This window comes from Leptidea sinapis, chromosome 12, assembly GCF_905404315.1.
Source record: "Leptidea sinapis chromosome 12, ilLepSina1.1, whole genome shotgun sequence".
In the NCBI taxonomy this organism is placed as follows: Eukaryota; Metazoa; Arthropoda; class Insecta; order Lepidoptera; family Pieridae; genus Leptidea; species Leptidea sinapis.
In genome coordinates this window covers 1,382,181-1,398,811 of record NC_066276.1, presented here as the reverse complement: position 1 = coordinate 1,398,811, position 16,631 = coordinate 1,382,181, and the positions used below count along the sequence as shown (strand labels likewise).

General features: G+C 38.4%; 1 protein-coding gene across 4 annotated transcripts in view; it reads left to right on the top strand.

Annotated features, from left to right (window-relative positions):
* Positions 1–16,631, top strand: part of LOC126967022 (hemicentin-2-like) — a 59,535-nt gene that overhangs the window by 30,999 nt on the left and 11,905 nt on the right. For all 4 annotated transcript variants that reach the window (XM_050811333.1, XM_050811335.1, XM_050811332.1 and 1 more), the window contains exons 4-5: positions 9,004–9,214; positions 10,608–10,707. In XM_050811333.1, coding sequence (XP_050667290.1) covers positions 9,004–9,214; positions 10,608–10,707 — 311 coding nt within the window. The remainder of the gene's footprint in view (positions 1–9,003; positions 9,215–10,607; positions 10,708–16,631) is intronic.

Genomic DNA, 16,631 nt, shown 5'->3' with positions numbered 1-16,631 from the left:
ACTGTCTTAATATATCTTGTAAGGGACTACGCGCACTTATTCAGCCCCATTCGCGTTTCGCTGAACGATATTGGTCACACTTATACAGCTCTGCTTTTATCAGCCGCGTACGGCGTCGTAAGAATGAGAATAATAACTTTAAATCACGTCTGCACTCTTTAATCTTTGCATGCATAATGATTACGTCAAATCAATGCAGGAACAATACAGATCGCAACTTGTCGACAAGGAGTCGCGAACCATCCCTGTAAAGAGCTGTTTCGCCGCATTCGACGGCGAATAGCGCTGTACGCGGCGGAACAGCGCCGAACACTCTCTATAGCATTCGCATAATAAAAAGACATTTATCCTCATTTTATGCTGGTTTGCCGTGAAAGCATAATGGACGCGAAAAGCTGAATCGACGCGTACACGTCTCCATACAAAATTAATGTTTTCTATGGACAAAAGCTGAAAAGAGCTGAATAAGTGCGCGTAGTCCCTAAGACAGTTATGAAATGTTGGCATAGGAAATTTCAGGAGTTAATATCAGCAGTTAGAGCTATTAGATAAATTTGACCCAGCCTCGTAAACATTTTGTTAAAATTTGGGTTTGAAAACGAAAGGTGAAAGGTCACTTTAGTTTATAAAAAACACATTCTTTATACAGTTTAGCTATATTTGTAATATTATTTTTGTTTGTTTTAACAATATACATATTAATTGTAACAAAACTTAGGTTTTTTGTTAACCATCAGTTTTTAATTCAATACCTTAAATAATTTATACCTCTAGAAAAACTGTAAATGTGTGGAAAAAAATAGCGGTGAAATTCTAGACTCTATTTTCAGCAACACATGCACAATAAAACAAATTTTCATATGTATCGCGAGTGTAAGACGTAGCTTGTTATGAACACCAACGTAATAAACCTGCCCTATTATAATGCATTGCCTAATTGTAAGAGGCTCTATCTAAACATGTAAATTACCTTGCTGATCAGTTGTCATGCTTGTCGTTAAGGATATAGTGTGTTATTGCAAAGAGTTTAATATATTGTGTTGAACACTTATTTAAAAAAAAAGTACTATTACACATCTATATTATCTTTTTGTTGTTTCAACAATCTTTAGACATTGTTTTATGTGGGTGACACTGAAAATGTTTTGAACTGGCCAGTTAGAAACATATAATTTAATTAGCTTATGAAAAATTTTTTGAATTTTTAATTTTAGAACTCTTTGGTAACGTAATGTTAATATTGAATTCATTTGTCCTTTGTTTTTGTGAATTGGTGGCAAATCTAAAACTTTCGGTCAATGATTTATTATGACTTTCGTTGTGGGCTTACTCAACAACAAAGCTATCATAGGCTGTGATTAGCATTTCTTAATGAAGCCCCATTTCGTGCCACTATTTACAATTGGTTTAACGAGTTAAAGCGTGGACGTAATCTCGTAGCGTCCTTTAACAGCGATTACTGAAGATAACATCAGTGCTGTGCGACGCATGATAGAAGAGGAAAAGAGTGTGACCTATCAGCAGATACGGGCAAGCCTAGGAATTGGTATGAGTCAAGTTCAAAAAATATTACACGAACATTTAGGCGTCAAGAAACTTTGTACCAGATGGATTCCCCATACTTTAACCGACGACCAGAAACACCTTCGCAGGACTGGTGTCGCCAAATGTTAGATAAGTTCAACGGCGGTGACTCAAATGCTGTATTTGACATCGTCACAGGAAAGCTGGATATATTACTATGAACCCGAAACCAAAAGACAATCAGCTCAGTAGGTGTTTTCTTTCGAGGATCGGCTAACTAAGGTAAAGAAAGGAAGAAGTCAAGGAAAAAAGATAATTGCCTCATTGTTTTATCGGAAAGGTCATTTCGCGACAGTTGTGCTAGAAGGTGGAAGGACAGTTACTGCAGACTGGTATGTCAATCCCTGTTTGCCTGTTGTCTTGGAAAAAATTCGACAGCAGCGCCCTCGAATCAGAATCCTCCTTCACCACGACAATGCTTCAGCGCACCCGCAAAACGGAACGTGTTGAATATTTGACTATGGCAGGTGTCGAGATGAGTCATCCGCCATACAGTCCTGACCTGGCGCCCTGCGACTTTTATTTATTCCCAAGAACTAAAGATAAAATTCTAGATATTCGTTTTACGAGCCCTGAAGATGAGGTGAAAGCGTACGAAAATGCCATAAAAGAGCCAACTAAGGAAGAATGGGCTCACTGCTTTTCTCAGTGGTTCCATAGAAGACGACGATGTGTAGAGAGGAATGAAGATTACTTCGAAAATCAACAAACGCATTAGCAACTTTCTACATTAAGCGGTTTTCATTTTCTAAACATTATCTGTGTTACATAGGTATTTTTTTTATGGAATAGGAGGACAAAAGAGCGTACGGGTCACCTGGTGTTAAGTGATCACCGCCGCCCACATTCTCTTGCAACACCAGAGGAATCACAAGAGCGTTGCCAGCCGTTTAGGAAGGCGTACGCACTTTTTTTAAAGGTACCAATGTCGTATCGTCCCGGAAACACCGCACAAGGAAGCTCATTCCACAGCTTTGTTGTACGAGGGAGAAAGCTCCTTGAAAACCGCACTGTGGAGGACCGCCACACATCCAGATGGTGGTGATGATATCCTAACTTGTTGCGTGTCGTGCGAAGGTGGACTTCGGCGGCAGGAATCAGGTTGAACAGCTCTTCGGGGATACCGAAGAATTCTACCGCATTTATCACGGGGAGTGTCCCCGTGATAAATGCGGTAGAAGACACACAATGAAGCGACGTCTCTACGCAACGCCAAGTGATCCAGCCGTTCACAGAGCACTGAGTCCCCGATAATTCGAGCTGTTCTACGTTGCACGCGGTCAAATGGATCGAGCAGATACTGGGTTGCGCCAGACCAGAGATGATAGCAATACTCCGTGTGTGGCCGGACCTGCGCTTTGTAGAGCGCTAGAATGTGGGCCAGCTTGAAGTATTGCCGTGCTCTATTGATGACGCCCAGCTTCTTCGAAGCCAATTTGGCTTTGCCCTCCAGATGGCCACGGAATTGGCAATCGCTCGACATTTCGAGACCCAGTATTCCGATACAAGGCGCAGTTTTAAGAGAAGTGTTCTCGAAGAGCGGTGATACGACAAATGGGGTTTTTTTAGTGGCAAACGCGCAAATTTGAGTCATCTGGGGGTTAAATTGGATAAGGTTCAATTTACCCCATTCCGCGACCTTCTCGAGAGAGGACTCGATAGAAGACACAAGTTTCTCCCGGCACTGGTCGACGATTTCCCGAGACAGACCTGTATGGCTCGTGTATACGGCATCACCAGTGCTGTCATCTGCATAGCAATGCATGTTGGAGGTGTCCAACATATCATTGATATGCAGAAGAAAGGAGAGTAGGAGATAGCACACAGCCTTGGGGCACTCCAGCATTCTCGGGCTTCAGGTTCGAGCAATATCCGTCAACAACGACCTGTATGCTACGCCCAGTGAGGAAGCTGGAGGTCCACTTGCACAAGCTCTCGGGAAGCCCAAATGATGGAAGTTTTGAGAGGAGCGCCTTGTGCCATACACGATCAAAGGCCTTCGCTATATCCAGGCTAACTGCCAGGCCTTCCCCCTTGCTTTCAATAGGCGCCGCCCAGCTATGTGTTTGGTAAACCAGAAGATCACCTACCGACCGTCCATGGCGAAAGCCGTACTGTCGGTCGTTGATCAACTGGTGACCCTCTAGGTATACTAAAAGCTGGCGGCTAATTATACTCTCCATGATTTTGGAGAGCAGGGAGGTGATAGCAATAGGCTTGTATTTCGACGGATCCGAACTGTCTCCTTTTTTGGATCGGATGGACAAGGGCTGACTTCTATGAGTCAGGGACTTGTGCTCAATTTTGTACGCCTTTGTAATAAGAGTGTCGGAATAAACGCGTTAGCACCGGCGTTAACTCAGGGGCACACGTTCTAAGCACGATTGGAGAAATGCCATCCGGCCTGCTCGACTTCCTGACGTCCAACGAAAACAGAGCTCGCCTAACAGTTTTCTGTCTGAACTGTACTTCAGGCATAGAGCACTGACACCGCGGAATGGTCGGCGGTGTTTTTCCGTTGTCGTCAAGAGTCGAGTTGGAGGCGAAAATAGCGCACAGGAGCTCGGCTTTCTCTTTTGCCGTATGGGCCAGGGTGTCATTCCTCATGTGCAACGGCGGCATGGACGGCTGGTTGAAGTTACCAAGAGCAGCTTTTGACAACGACCAGAACTTGCGTGTTCCGGTCGGGTAACTGGAAAGCTGCTCGCCGATTTTGACGACGTGATTAGACTTCGCACGGCCGATTTGCCGCTTAAAAAATCTGAAGGCACGGTTATATTTCCTCTTAAGAACTTAGCAGTTCGGATCCTTTTTGCCCAGCGCCGCAACCCAAGTTTGATTCGCCTGTTTTTTTCAGGTCAGATGCTGCTTTAACTGACGTATCGAACTAGGGCTGTGATCTGCCACCGATCGGTACTACAGAGCTTGGTATAAAAATATCCATGCCCTGCAGTATCACATCGGCTACTGCAACGGTGCAGGCACTAGGATCATCCGAAGGGAAACAAACCTTGCCCCAAGGGTAGGATGCAAAAAAGGAACGCATCCTATCCCAATCTGCTGACTTGTAGCACCAAACGCGGCGGGTCGCTGGTGGTCTGCGATGTTGGCGTCGGATAGGCACTACACTCCTGACCACGCAATGGTCGGACGTTCCGAGAGGGGCTTCGACAAAGGCCTGGTAACCATCGCGATGTGTAGTCAGCAGAAGATCTAATAAGGACGGCATGTTGCTATCCACATCCGGGAGCCGCGTTGGCGACTCAACCAATTGGGACCATACGCCAATGCAAAATTATGCACAGATCACCCTGCGTAGTCTGTGGTACTTGATCCAAGCCATTTGGCATTATGCCCGTTGAAATCACCCAAGACTACGATTTCAGCGGAGGGGATCTGTGCAAGCACGTCGTCAATTGCCGCTTGAACGCAGCCCATGAGATGATCGGTTTCTGCGTTACCATTATGGGGCCTGTAGACACACGCATAGATACGGCCGCGGTCCTCTAAATCTATGCGGAGCCAGAGAGTAGACAGGTCCCTACCCTCAAAATTGCCGAGACGGCGACAGCAGATATCCTCCCTAACGTACACACATACCCCGGCATCAGGCATAAAATTGTGCTCAATTTTGTACCCGGGGTACGTTAAATATGACGTATCGCTAGGTCGAGATATCTGCGTCTCCGTAAGGAAACACAAGGCCGGCTGCGCCGTCTCAAGGTGGTGGTGGACGGCATTTAAATTGGAGTGAATTCCCCTGATATTGCAAAAGTCCACGTTGAGCGTGGAGCGGGGTGTATCTTTTTGCGGACCGCTCTCATATTTTGTTTGGGGGGAAGGGAGGGGGGGTAGGTCTGGCCTCCGGTCCTCGACACTAACCTATGCGAAACATAGCGGCACTAGGCCGCTTCTTCACGCCGGTATTCTGTGCGAGTGTTGTCATTAACCCGGACGAGTCTGGCCCGATTGTGCTGCCGTCATAAGACGGCAGCGTGACTCTCCCACTTCTAAAAAGCCCTTAGTCGCCTCTTACGACATCCATCGGCCTTGGACTCCCCTATTCTTTTTACGCCCCGGGGAAAGTACAGGGCAAACACGAGTCGAAGCTTGTCTAAGGTGTACCTGACGGGTAGATCATAATATGTATATAAATGGAAGATTTACGTTATTATATGCTGACAGTAGATGACAGCTGTCGAAAATTGCGTTCCATTCCTTTATTTGTTCCTAAATTTGTAACTAACTTCCTAAGTTTGTAAACACAAGCTAAGCACTGTTTTGTAATAGACAAAGATGAACTCAATTTTAGTCGTTTTTATTGTTAAGTCACTGACTTTTATATAGTTAGGTTACTGTCTGACAAAACACGCCTCTAAGCCATGTTTAAATATTTTTTTGTAATAACAACGATAAAATTTATATTAACATGTCGTTTCCGTGACGTGAAGTACTCATTTAGCTTATGGATGGTTTTTCTTGGTAATTTAGATTATGTCCTCGCTACACAAAACAATACCATCATTTATCAAAGGGAACTATATAATTGGATGTTTCTCATTGTAATAAAGATGATATTTATTATTTGTCTATCATAAAAATAATCAATTCGATATTGGATAATAGTTATACCAGTGGGAGGCTCCTTTGTACAGGATGCCGGCTAGATTTTGGGTACCACAACGGTGCCTATTTCTAAAATTACTGTGTTTCGCACTGAAAGGCGCCGCAGCTAGTGAAATTTCTGGGCAAATGAGACTTAATATCTGATGTCTCAAGGTGACGAGCGCAGTTGTAGTACCGCTCAGAATTTTTGGGTTTTACAAGAATGCTGAGCGGCACTGTATTGTAATGGGCAGAGCGTATCAATTACCGTCAGCTGAAAGACCAGCTCGTCTTGTCCCTTAATTTCATAAAAATATACATATATCAGATACCCAAGAAGTATATAAAATCGCTTATTGGACACAAAATTTCAATTATGACCAGTGAACATGTATTTATGATTCATAAAGCTTGCAAACCATGCCTCGACGTAATCTTGTTTGCTTCCATCAATCGTAAAACGTCTTATATAGTTATATGCTCTTTGGCTGATCAACTTATTTTTCAATATCTTGTCAAACATACGGTAACATTACGGGGCTATAATAATATAATGTCACTTTAAAACTCTCGTAAAGTAAATGGACGATAAAACATCTTTTGAAGTTCTCATACCTTAAGTATACTGTTTTGTGTAAGAGTATTAAGTTCAATGCCACTTTATGGATTGCTATAAATTTACCTAATGCCTATTAATATTATGTTCAAGTCTTTAGTTAAGGACTGGTCTTCGCTGCGCTTCAACTGGACACCGCACTGCCTAAAACAAGCTTTTTATCACGGCAACTTAATACTGTAGTGTGTATTGGCTATTTGTAAAGAAGCTTGTGTGCGTGGCTTCGTGTAATTTTACATGGAAACTAATAAAATACAAAATACTTACTGATGATCCTAATGTCTTTCTTATTTCATTAAGCTTTATTTTTACAAAGTCTTACTACGCAACCCGGTATTTAATTTCAACTATTAGCAAAGCTTAACAGAAGATGTGGCACGTCAACGTCACATATTGCTCGAGACTGGCTTGAATACGCACATTTGTACGAAGTATTAGTTGCCGCACTTTGCGATTACGCCTGCGGTATCTAGTTGTAGCGCAGCGGAGACCAATCCCTTAACTATCAAATCAAATATCCTAACCTTAAGTAATAATTAAATGTGTTTTTACTAACGGTGCTGCTTACAATATTTATCAGAGCGTTGTCAAGTAAAATGTTTATACTAGCCACCGTTCATTCCTCCCTAGAGACTGGGCTTGAACCCTATTTTAATATTTAAGCATAAAAAGTAATATTCCATACAGTATTATGCGGTGAATAGCAAATTTTAATTTGAATTTAATATGCAACCTTATAGAATGCAATCGGCATAATCTAAAAAAACCAAAGTAGGTCAAGACCGATTTTAAGCGGGCGTATTGTTGCAAAATATGAAATACGGCTGGAATCTTTATCTTGAAAATATTGCAGCGAAGAATACGAACACTACTGTCACTGTTACATTTTGATTACAAATTATAGCAATACTATTTTTTATATTTCAAAGTACAAAAGTCAGTACAAATTGAGTCCTAGGTATAAGTATATCATCATAATACCTCCATAAATCCACAACCTGAGAGTTGAACAAGACATATACAAGATTTTTCAACGATACGTCACTCGAACGGTTGGCTAAGTGGAAGAGCAGTCGCACGGAATGCTATAGGTCGCGGGTTCGAGTGCTGCATCGTTCATAAATTTTGTTTATAAATTTAATTTGTGTAATTAATCCCAGAAGTGAGGGTTTTCACTTTAAAAAATAAAAAATTGGTAATATTATACGTTTTACGAACAAAAAAGTCTATCGCAAAACTTTTAACATTTGGTAGGTTGGAATATGATTTTAGGTTATGTAAATTCATAATTATTATCATATAATTGTTTCTTCTTGAACAAAATTTATTAAATAACGACAAAAGTGGTGGGAGGCAATCTTCAGAGAGTAATACTGTTTGTTTCTTATTTGTTTAAGTATCACACAAAATATAAAAGCTTTTAATTAAACACTATAATTATATAAACATAATTGAGTTTTTATATAAGAGGGCGCAAGCGGGTTTAAGCTCATCTGATAGGGAGTGGTAAGGCAACCTCCCTTGGCCATTCGCAATACCTTGAAGAAGATCGAAGATCCCTAAGTCGTATCGGTTCCGAAAAACTGCAGCTGGTAGTTGATTCCACAAAGTGGCTCCGACAAATGATTCAGGAGATTAACGTAATAGAAATAGTGGCAATATTCTCGAAATGAGAATTTTGGTGCGATAATTTACTAACCATTTTACTGTATGCACCAAAAGGGGCATATTCTAATAAAACAATTATTATTTAATTTTTCTATTATTTAACTTATTTTTCTATATAAAATCGGGAAGTGCAATATGTCACTTTTTTTTCAGATACGCCAAAATTGGAAGTGCCGTACATCACACTACGTCCTGATCAAGTTCTGACCCTCATTAGGTTTAAAGAATGGATTATTTTGCACGTATAAATACTAATACACGTAAAATAATACGCATTGACAGGCCGCTGCACACGCGCTAAAATCGCGCCGATCTAAGGCATACCGGGCCGCAGCGCGGGGACACTTGCCGATTTCGGAAGGCTTGCTGTAAAATATTGAAATGCACAAGATTTTTTTATTCTAGGTTTTATTCTTGTTTAATCAATTGTACTGCCATTATATTTATTAAATTACTAGCGAAGTGTTAAAATTTAATGGTGATGTGAAAAAAAATATAAGTTTGAAGGTATTTTTTTTAATTTGTTCCAGGTGTCATGGATACGCAAACGAGATCTACACATCCTAACAGTGGGAGTCCACACGTACAGTAGTGATGCCAGGTTCGCCGCCCTTCACGCCGATGGTTCTGATGAGTGGACCCTGCGAGTTGCGCCAGCGCAGCCTAGGGACTCTGGTGTCTATGAGTGCCAAGTTTCCACAGAACCCAAAATTAGTTTATCATTCCGGCTCACTGTTGTTGGTGAGTAAGGAAATTGTATTTATTATTGAGTAAAGAACAGATACTATAATTTTAGAGAAAACTCTATTCTGACTGTTTTGGAGACGTAGGTTTTCTGGACCCTCTTTAAACTTCAGTCCCCTGGAAAACATTGATATTGAAAGAAAACGAAACGTTTGGGTTAGTAATGTTTTTGATTTTCACCAAACATCCAAAGTGGAAAAGTATTTATAACCAGTTCTGCTGAAGTGCATTATACAAGGCGAAACATCTGGGCTCACCAGGCGCTGTTCGGGAAGTCGGCAAACGATAAGAAGTTGGTATACTTCCTGGAGAAGCTAGGCTGGTTGGAGTAGCATCTACCACACTTGCACGCAAAAATATGCGTCATGAATTATGACAGATGCGCATATGACGTCGAGTTGTGGACGCCCAAGAGAAAAAGAATGCAATTTCTAGCCAACTTTACGCGTCCTTAATGTTAAAAATTATTATATTTACAGTATTAAAAATATGTAGTATAATACAATGAAATAATATATATAGTTTAATTAGCCTACCATTCTGAATTGTCAGCGTGTAAATCAACTTAGATGAAAAAAGTTACAAGCTGTGTTGTTAAATGCGTTCGTTGCGTATTATTTTCAGTAAGGTATGCTATAGTTGACGTCGAAATAATATAAAGATGCGGAAACTATCTTGTGATTCTTCGGATGTTGTAAAATATCAGGAGACGTGGTGATGATAAAGGACATTCGGGTTATGTTAAGTTTTTTAGAAACATAAAGTGATCTGATTCTTAGATATACTTAAAAAGGGGAAGATACGTTACGCTCTTACATCACCGCTATAAAAGATGGAATCAACGACCGACGACCGACGCATGACGACTAGTACTAGCGTCTAGCACCCAAATTCGCACATTTGTTATCACAGTTAGAATCTTTCGGTTGACACGCACAGCTTGCATTCGCACACATATCTAAGATCTGATTGAACTTTATAACTATACTGGTAGTTGCCCGATGTATTCGCAACTAAAGATTTTATCTAAATAAAATATTTTAGTAGGGATAACAAAGAGAGTTGTCATACTGAAACATGCAGGGCAAGCCTATCAGCCATTAAGTTGGCATAGTGACATCCCATTCTGCACAGGTGCACTGATGTGTAAGATAAAGTGAGGTGTGATTTTTTTTTTAAATATTTCGATATTTCATTGGTTGAACTGATACAAATTTCATATTTATTTTTGCGAAGAAATTATTAGAAATGATTTATTTTATACTACTTATATAGTCTTATTTTCATAAAGAAAGGGCGTGACAATGATTGATTGATCGACAATTATATAAGTATTTTTAGGTTAGTTTTGTTAATGTTTGTCACATGTCAATAACCTGTATTTCAACAGTGTCGAAAGCTGAAATCCTATCGGGTCCGGAGCTATTCGTCAGAGCGGGCTCGGACATCAATCTCACTTGTGTCGCGAAACACGCCCCTGATCCACCGAGGTAAGTATAGATTAAACGTCAGACCCACATCGTTTGCAAACTTAAGCCGTATTGGGAAATATGTGATTAGCAGGAAAGTTTAGTGTAGATTATACTTAGAATGTTATCTTAAGACAGCTTCGAACTTAATTCAAAGGGACTTAGTTAAATGCCTTTGAAACGTTTATCCCATTTTTTTTATAAATAATGTGGAAAACTATTTTGTTCAAAAAATGAAAATTAATAGAAAATGCAAGTAAAGAAACGTAGTCTTCTGGCACGGTAGTCATAAATTTTTGCCCAAAAACCTTTTTTTGCGAGGTGGGGCTACATTGATACACTCAAATGTTGTCAAATAGTCGATGGATTCAGCAGCTTTGTGTACGGATACGTGAAATAAAATGTCACTGCATGGACGCTCGCTATTAACTCCCTGAAAAGCAGAAGGTAGATAATAATAATATATCTTCGGACACATATCTTCTGGCTGAGTCACTGGTACTGCACTACACTCACGCGTCAAGTAAGATGCTATAGCGATATAGCTATGCCAACATTTGTTTAGATAATATACACAAAAACGACATAACAGATTTTAAAAATTCTTTTGATCGTACAAAAGCTACATTATCAGCGAGATATATATTATAAAATGCGTTTATTAAAAAAATAGAAAATTTAAATGATTAATCCGAGGTATCAATATTTTAGTGTGGTAGAGAAATGAAGGAGGCCTTTGCCATACAGACCAAGTTGTCCATGTCTTGGACTCATCAGAGTCGTTAACAAATACCTTATATTGTAGTAAATTTGCTATATTTTGTCTGAAAAAAGTTAATATTATCAATAAATTCTACTATGAAAACTATAGTGAAACGAGGGGGGGTCTCAAGTAGTAGCGACGAGACGAGAAAGGCAATAATCTTATGGTAAGTGATATGCACTCTGCACCTCTCAGGATCCTTGAAAACCCCGAAATTCTGAGCGCCATCGCAGTTGTGACGTTCACTTTGAGACATGAAATGTTAAGTCTCATTAGCCCAGTAATTTTACTAGATACGGAGCCTTTCGAAACGAAATACAAATAGTGCTTAGAGTTACTTAGTTCAAACAGTAGAGGACTCGAATGAAATCAAAAAATGGATGAAGATAAAAATTCAAAGTCAATACTTTGACTTTGTCATGAATATAAATTGTCATAGAAACAAAGCTTATTGAATTATCATATACATATAGTAATTATGTGTTGTATGACTCCGAACGAAGAATACCTCATATCGCTTTCAGGGGTTACTTTGAAAATTATCAGCAAAATGTGTTAAAGAAAACTGTATATTTAAATAGCACGTATACTTATTTACGACTTTTTTCAATAAGCTGCTTTCATGTCTCGAAAATAAACTTGTAAAAGCGAACGTTCACCATTCAAGGTTTCGCATCTATAAACAGGATAAGCTTATTTTCTGATAAAAGGGTCGACTCGGGTTCTAAGTGAAGTATTCTTTCCCCATCGCCATTTAATGGTTCCATGTGTCTGAGATCGCGAAGAGCGGCCTTCAATTTGAATATTGATAGAATGATACGCTTCGCGAGGAAAGGAAATTTTTTATGCAGACCACTTACGTTATTTATGTGGTGCTTCCTTTTACCGACACGTAATTTAGCTTGAGATATCTGCTATAAATACGGGTTTACATTATGTTATGTAAATGATGTCTTACCTCGGTTCTCGATTTAAAAGATTTAAATAAATGTGGAGGTAAATATGTTTTGCATTTCATTTCGGGCTAGTTTGATCTTGATATACGCTTTAACGATTCCTGACGAAGAAATTTATCCGTAGAATATATAAAAAAACAATGTTCAACGACGGTAACTTACTTCTGGAACTTTATAACCTCATTAACATTTTCGTGAATGATATCGATACGTCATGATTTTTATTTCTGTATTTATTATTTTCTTCTGTTTATATTCCATTGTGCGCTTTTAACGAATGTACTATAATTTATGAATCGTATTTCAGACCCAGCAGAATAGAAAGTTGTAGAATGTGGGGTTGATCTCAGCAAGGGACAATGTTCTTAATATTTTATTAATCCGCAATCATAAATAATAATTGCATCGCAACATTTTGAAAGTAATAACACAATTAACGAAATTAAGACGTTTGACTTCATATAGTCCAGGAGGAATCGGCGCATGAGTAACGAAAATTATTCCACCTCAATTTTTTTATGCGATCCTCTTCAAATTGACCTACTGATGATATAAAGGCATAAGGCATATAAGCAATATAGCACGGGGTTGCCCCATGGCAACGTGCATTTATATCACCAGTAGAACAATTTGAAAAGGATCGCATTAAAAAATTGAGGTGGAATAGTTTTCGGTACTCATGCACCGATTCCTCCTAGACTAATAGCTCCGTATTTAAGTAATCATCAAAAGTATATTAAAGTTTAAATAATTACGTACTTACGTAAGGAAAATTTTATGGAGTAGGAAGTCATGTGAATACGGGTCATCTGTTGTTATAACATAATTAAAATACATAATATGTGTAAGATAAACATACTTACATAGGAAACAGGCTTATTGGATAAATGTAAATAGCAATAAATAGTTCAAATTAAATCACATCAAAATGACTTTATTCATCTAGGTTTTTTTAATTTTTCATTTACCACTACTTCGGAAAAAGTTGAACTCACTATATCGAATATGTTTTATTTGAGTGGGATGCTGTAGTAGTATTTTATTTTTTCTTTACAGCGCAACCGTATTATCTAACTTTAATAATTATAATCTGTTTCGATTATAAAGTACCGAAATAACAAGACATTGCCTTCAAGCTAAAGCCTTGAGAATATTTTTGAAGTTATACCCCTTTAGGCGCGTTATGAAAAAATGATAAGAGTGAAATTTTAAAATGCGCGCATCAATGTAACACTAAAGTAACACGGTGAAGTTGGTTCCTAAAATTTTCTGACGTTTGCGACATTCGTTATTTTTTGGTTTCTTCGTCCATTATTAGACAGGTAAAGGGTTCAAGCCCATACAGCCGTATTCGTTATTTAATAATTAATTGTCAAAGCCATCTTTGCAAGATTTTAACAATATTGTTCATTCTACAAACGTAGAATAGAAGGAGGAATAAATAATTTTAAGGTTTTCGCTTTGTTAAGCCAAAGAAGTATTCTTGGGTGCATACACAAGTACACACACACTTTTTTCTCTTGATGACTTACCTTAACAAACAAAATTTAAAAAGCTTTGAAAATAATAAAAAATTAAAAAAGTTTGGATCGTGATGAAGTAAAGCGTTATAAATGTTTTTAATAAAACTATGCGTTAATTTGTCCATCCTGATGACAATTAACTACAAGAAGAAATTATTAAAATCCATAAAATTCTGCAACGACAATGTTATCGTCATAAAACTATCCAAATAGCAAAGCAAACGCTAAGCCAAACAAAAAGTATAATAAAAGGTACTTATGAATGTCGTGTTGCCGGACTAGTGTTCTAAAATAATGCTTCCGTATTCCAAACATAAACTACAAACCGCTCTATTCAGGTTTTATTATAAGCTTTGGAACTAAAATTTGCTATTGGATTATATGAATCGAGTAACACTCTATAGCATAATTTTAATATAAATAATATAATTGCTTTACCTTACTTATTTGTACATTCATTTTTATTTTTGTTGTATATACATTTATTTTTTGGAAAATAAGGGACGAGACGAGCAGGACCTTCACTGATGGTAATTGATATGCCATACCCATTACAGTGAAGTGCCGCTCAGGATTCTTGAAAAACGCAAAAATTGTGAGCGGCACTACAATAATTGCGCTCGTCACCTTGAGACATAAAATGTTAAGTCTCATTTGCCCAGTAATTTCACTAGCTATGGCGCCCTTCAGACCGAAATTCAGTAATATTTACACATTACTGCTTCACGGCAGAAATAGGCGCCGTTGTGGTATCCATAATCTAGCCGGCTTCCTGTGCAAAGTAGCCTCCCACTGGTTCGAATACAATTTTTCGAATAAAAGTGATGGAACTGTTGTGTGTTGCGTGATGTATTTAAAGCTGAGCATTTGCAGCCGCTCCAACAAGCCAAATGGAGTAGCCTCACGCCAAAAGTGATCCGTGGTTAACAAAACTAGAGCGATTGGCGTGGCTTGGTCGATATCTACATAGATGGAAAGCCAACGCGACGCGCCATCCAAATCAAACGACCAAGAAGAAAAAAAATCGCGTCAAGCCAAATGGCATCGTCGCGAATACGTCCGCTGGGCGCCATTTTATGTTAAGTCTGCTCCGAGACGTCAAAATATTACGTCTATCCATTTGGATGCAATCCATTTGTCGAGATAAACGGCACGTCCTTGAATGCCCAGCTTAATAGACATTGTAGACACCTCTTCGGTTTATTCAGAGTAGTGTAGTTTAGTGATGAATAATTTGTGGGGGTTTTTAAGGACCCGTAGACATTGCTAATAAAAGTTTAAATCTTATTTGAATGAAAGTTTTTCACAGGTTTAAATCAAGATTATACACGTGAATGAGATAGTAAAGTATGAAATAGAAATCCATACAGCTATTTATGCTCTAATGTATAATATTCCTTTTATAAGTAGGTAAAGGAGCAGAAACATGCGGATTCCAAACTGGTCCGTAACCCTTCAGAGAGTTGCTTTTGATTCTCCGTCTTTTTGAACGAAAACACTTTTGCAATATTCAATTTTACGCGGATCAATTTCCTATATTTTTTATAAAGGATAATACAAGTAAAAATTAAAAACAGTTTAAATTATAATAATACCATACTTAACTCTAGTAATCAACAGTGAAAGTATTAATTTAACTATAGTAATTCCTTAACTATATTAAAGCTGAGTGTGTTAAGTGTTAAAATCACCTCAAAATTCTTAAGAATTTTTTAAGAACTTCTTTAGCCATTCAAGTCAATTCTGCAAAGAGTGCCATCTCGTTCTTCATAATATATAATATGTCGCAGGTATATTCTCAAAGCCATGATATTATAATTTTACTATTGATATTACAAATTATTAAACGGTGGATTAACAATCGACTTCATTTCTTACAATTTAACGTCCTGGTTTAAGTGACATTGTAATGTCACGGTTACACTAAAGTGATATATTAAGGCAATGATATTTTGACAATTTTACTTGTCGTTAGTTTATGAGGCCGTCTCTGATTGGTCTGTTTCTCGTATTTATTGTATACTCAATATTTTTAAGTTATATATTAGCGTTATTATCTAATTTTATTCTAAGCGAATCGGCACTTGTTCACTACTATTTCTACAATAATTTCAGAAAATAGCATACACGCTCCAATGTTACCTATTATTATTTTGCAAATTGCGTATGAACGATCTGACGTTACTATTTAAAAAAATCCATCGAATTTTATTCTATCTATACTTATAATAAATCTGTAAAGATAAAATTTCTGTGCAAAGAAAAAAAATGATCAAAACCGAGTCAGGGGGATGTAAGAAGAGAAATAGAACAAGTCCCGATTTTTTTGGAATTTCTTGTTTCTCTGTCTGTTTGTACAGGCTAATCTTTGAAACTATTGGACCGATTTAATTGGAATTTTGCGTGATGATACTTTTTATCCCGGTCAACATCTTAGATACTCTTCATCCCCTAAAATTGAAGAGTTCCCGTGGGACAGTTAAAAACCTCTACAGACTTAAATTGCGTAGTACAAAACAGAACCTTAAAGGCCACGCTTCTATTGACCCCTGGTTTTGTGGACGTCCATAGGCCGCTGCATCACCACTCCCCATCACGCAAGCTTCTTGCCGATTTCCCCCCTCTTATATAACAAATCACTCCTGTGATTCCTCTGGAGTTGCTAGAGAATTTGGGCGGAAGTGATCACTTAACCACTTCTAT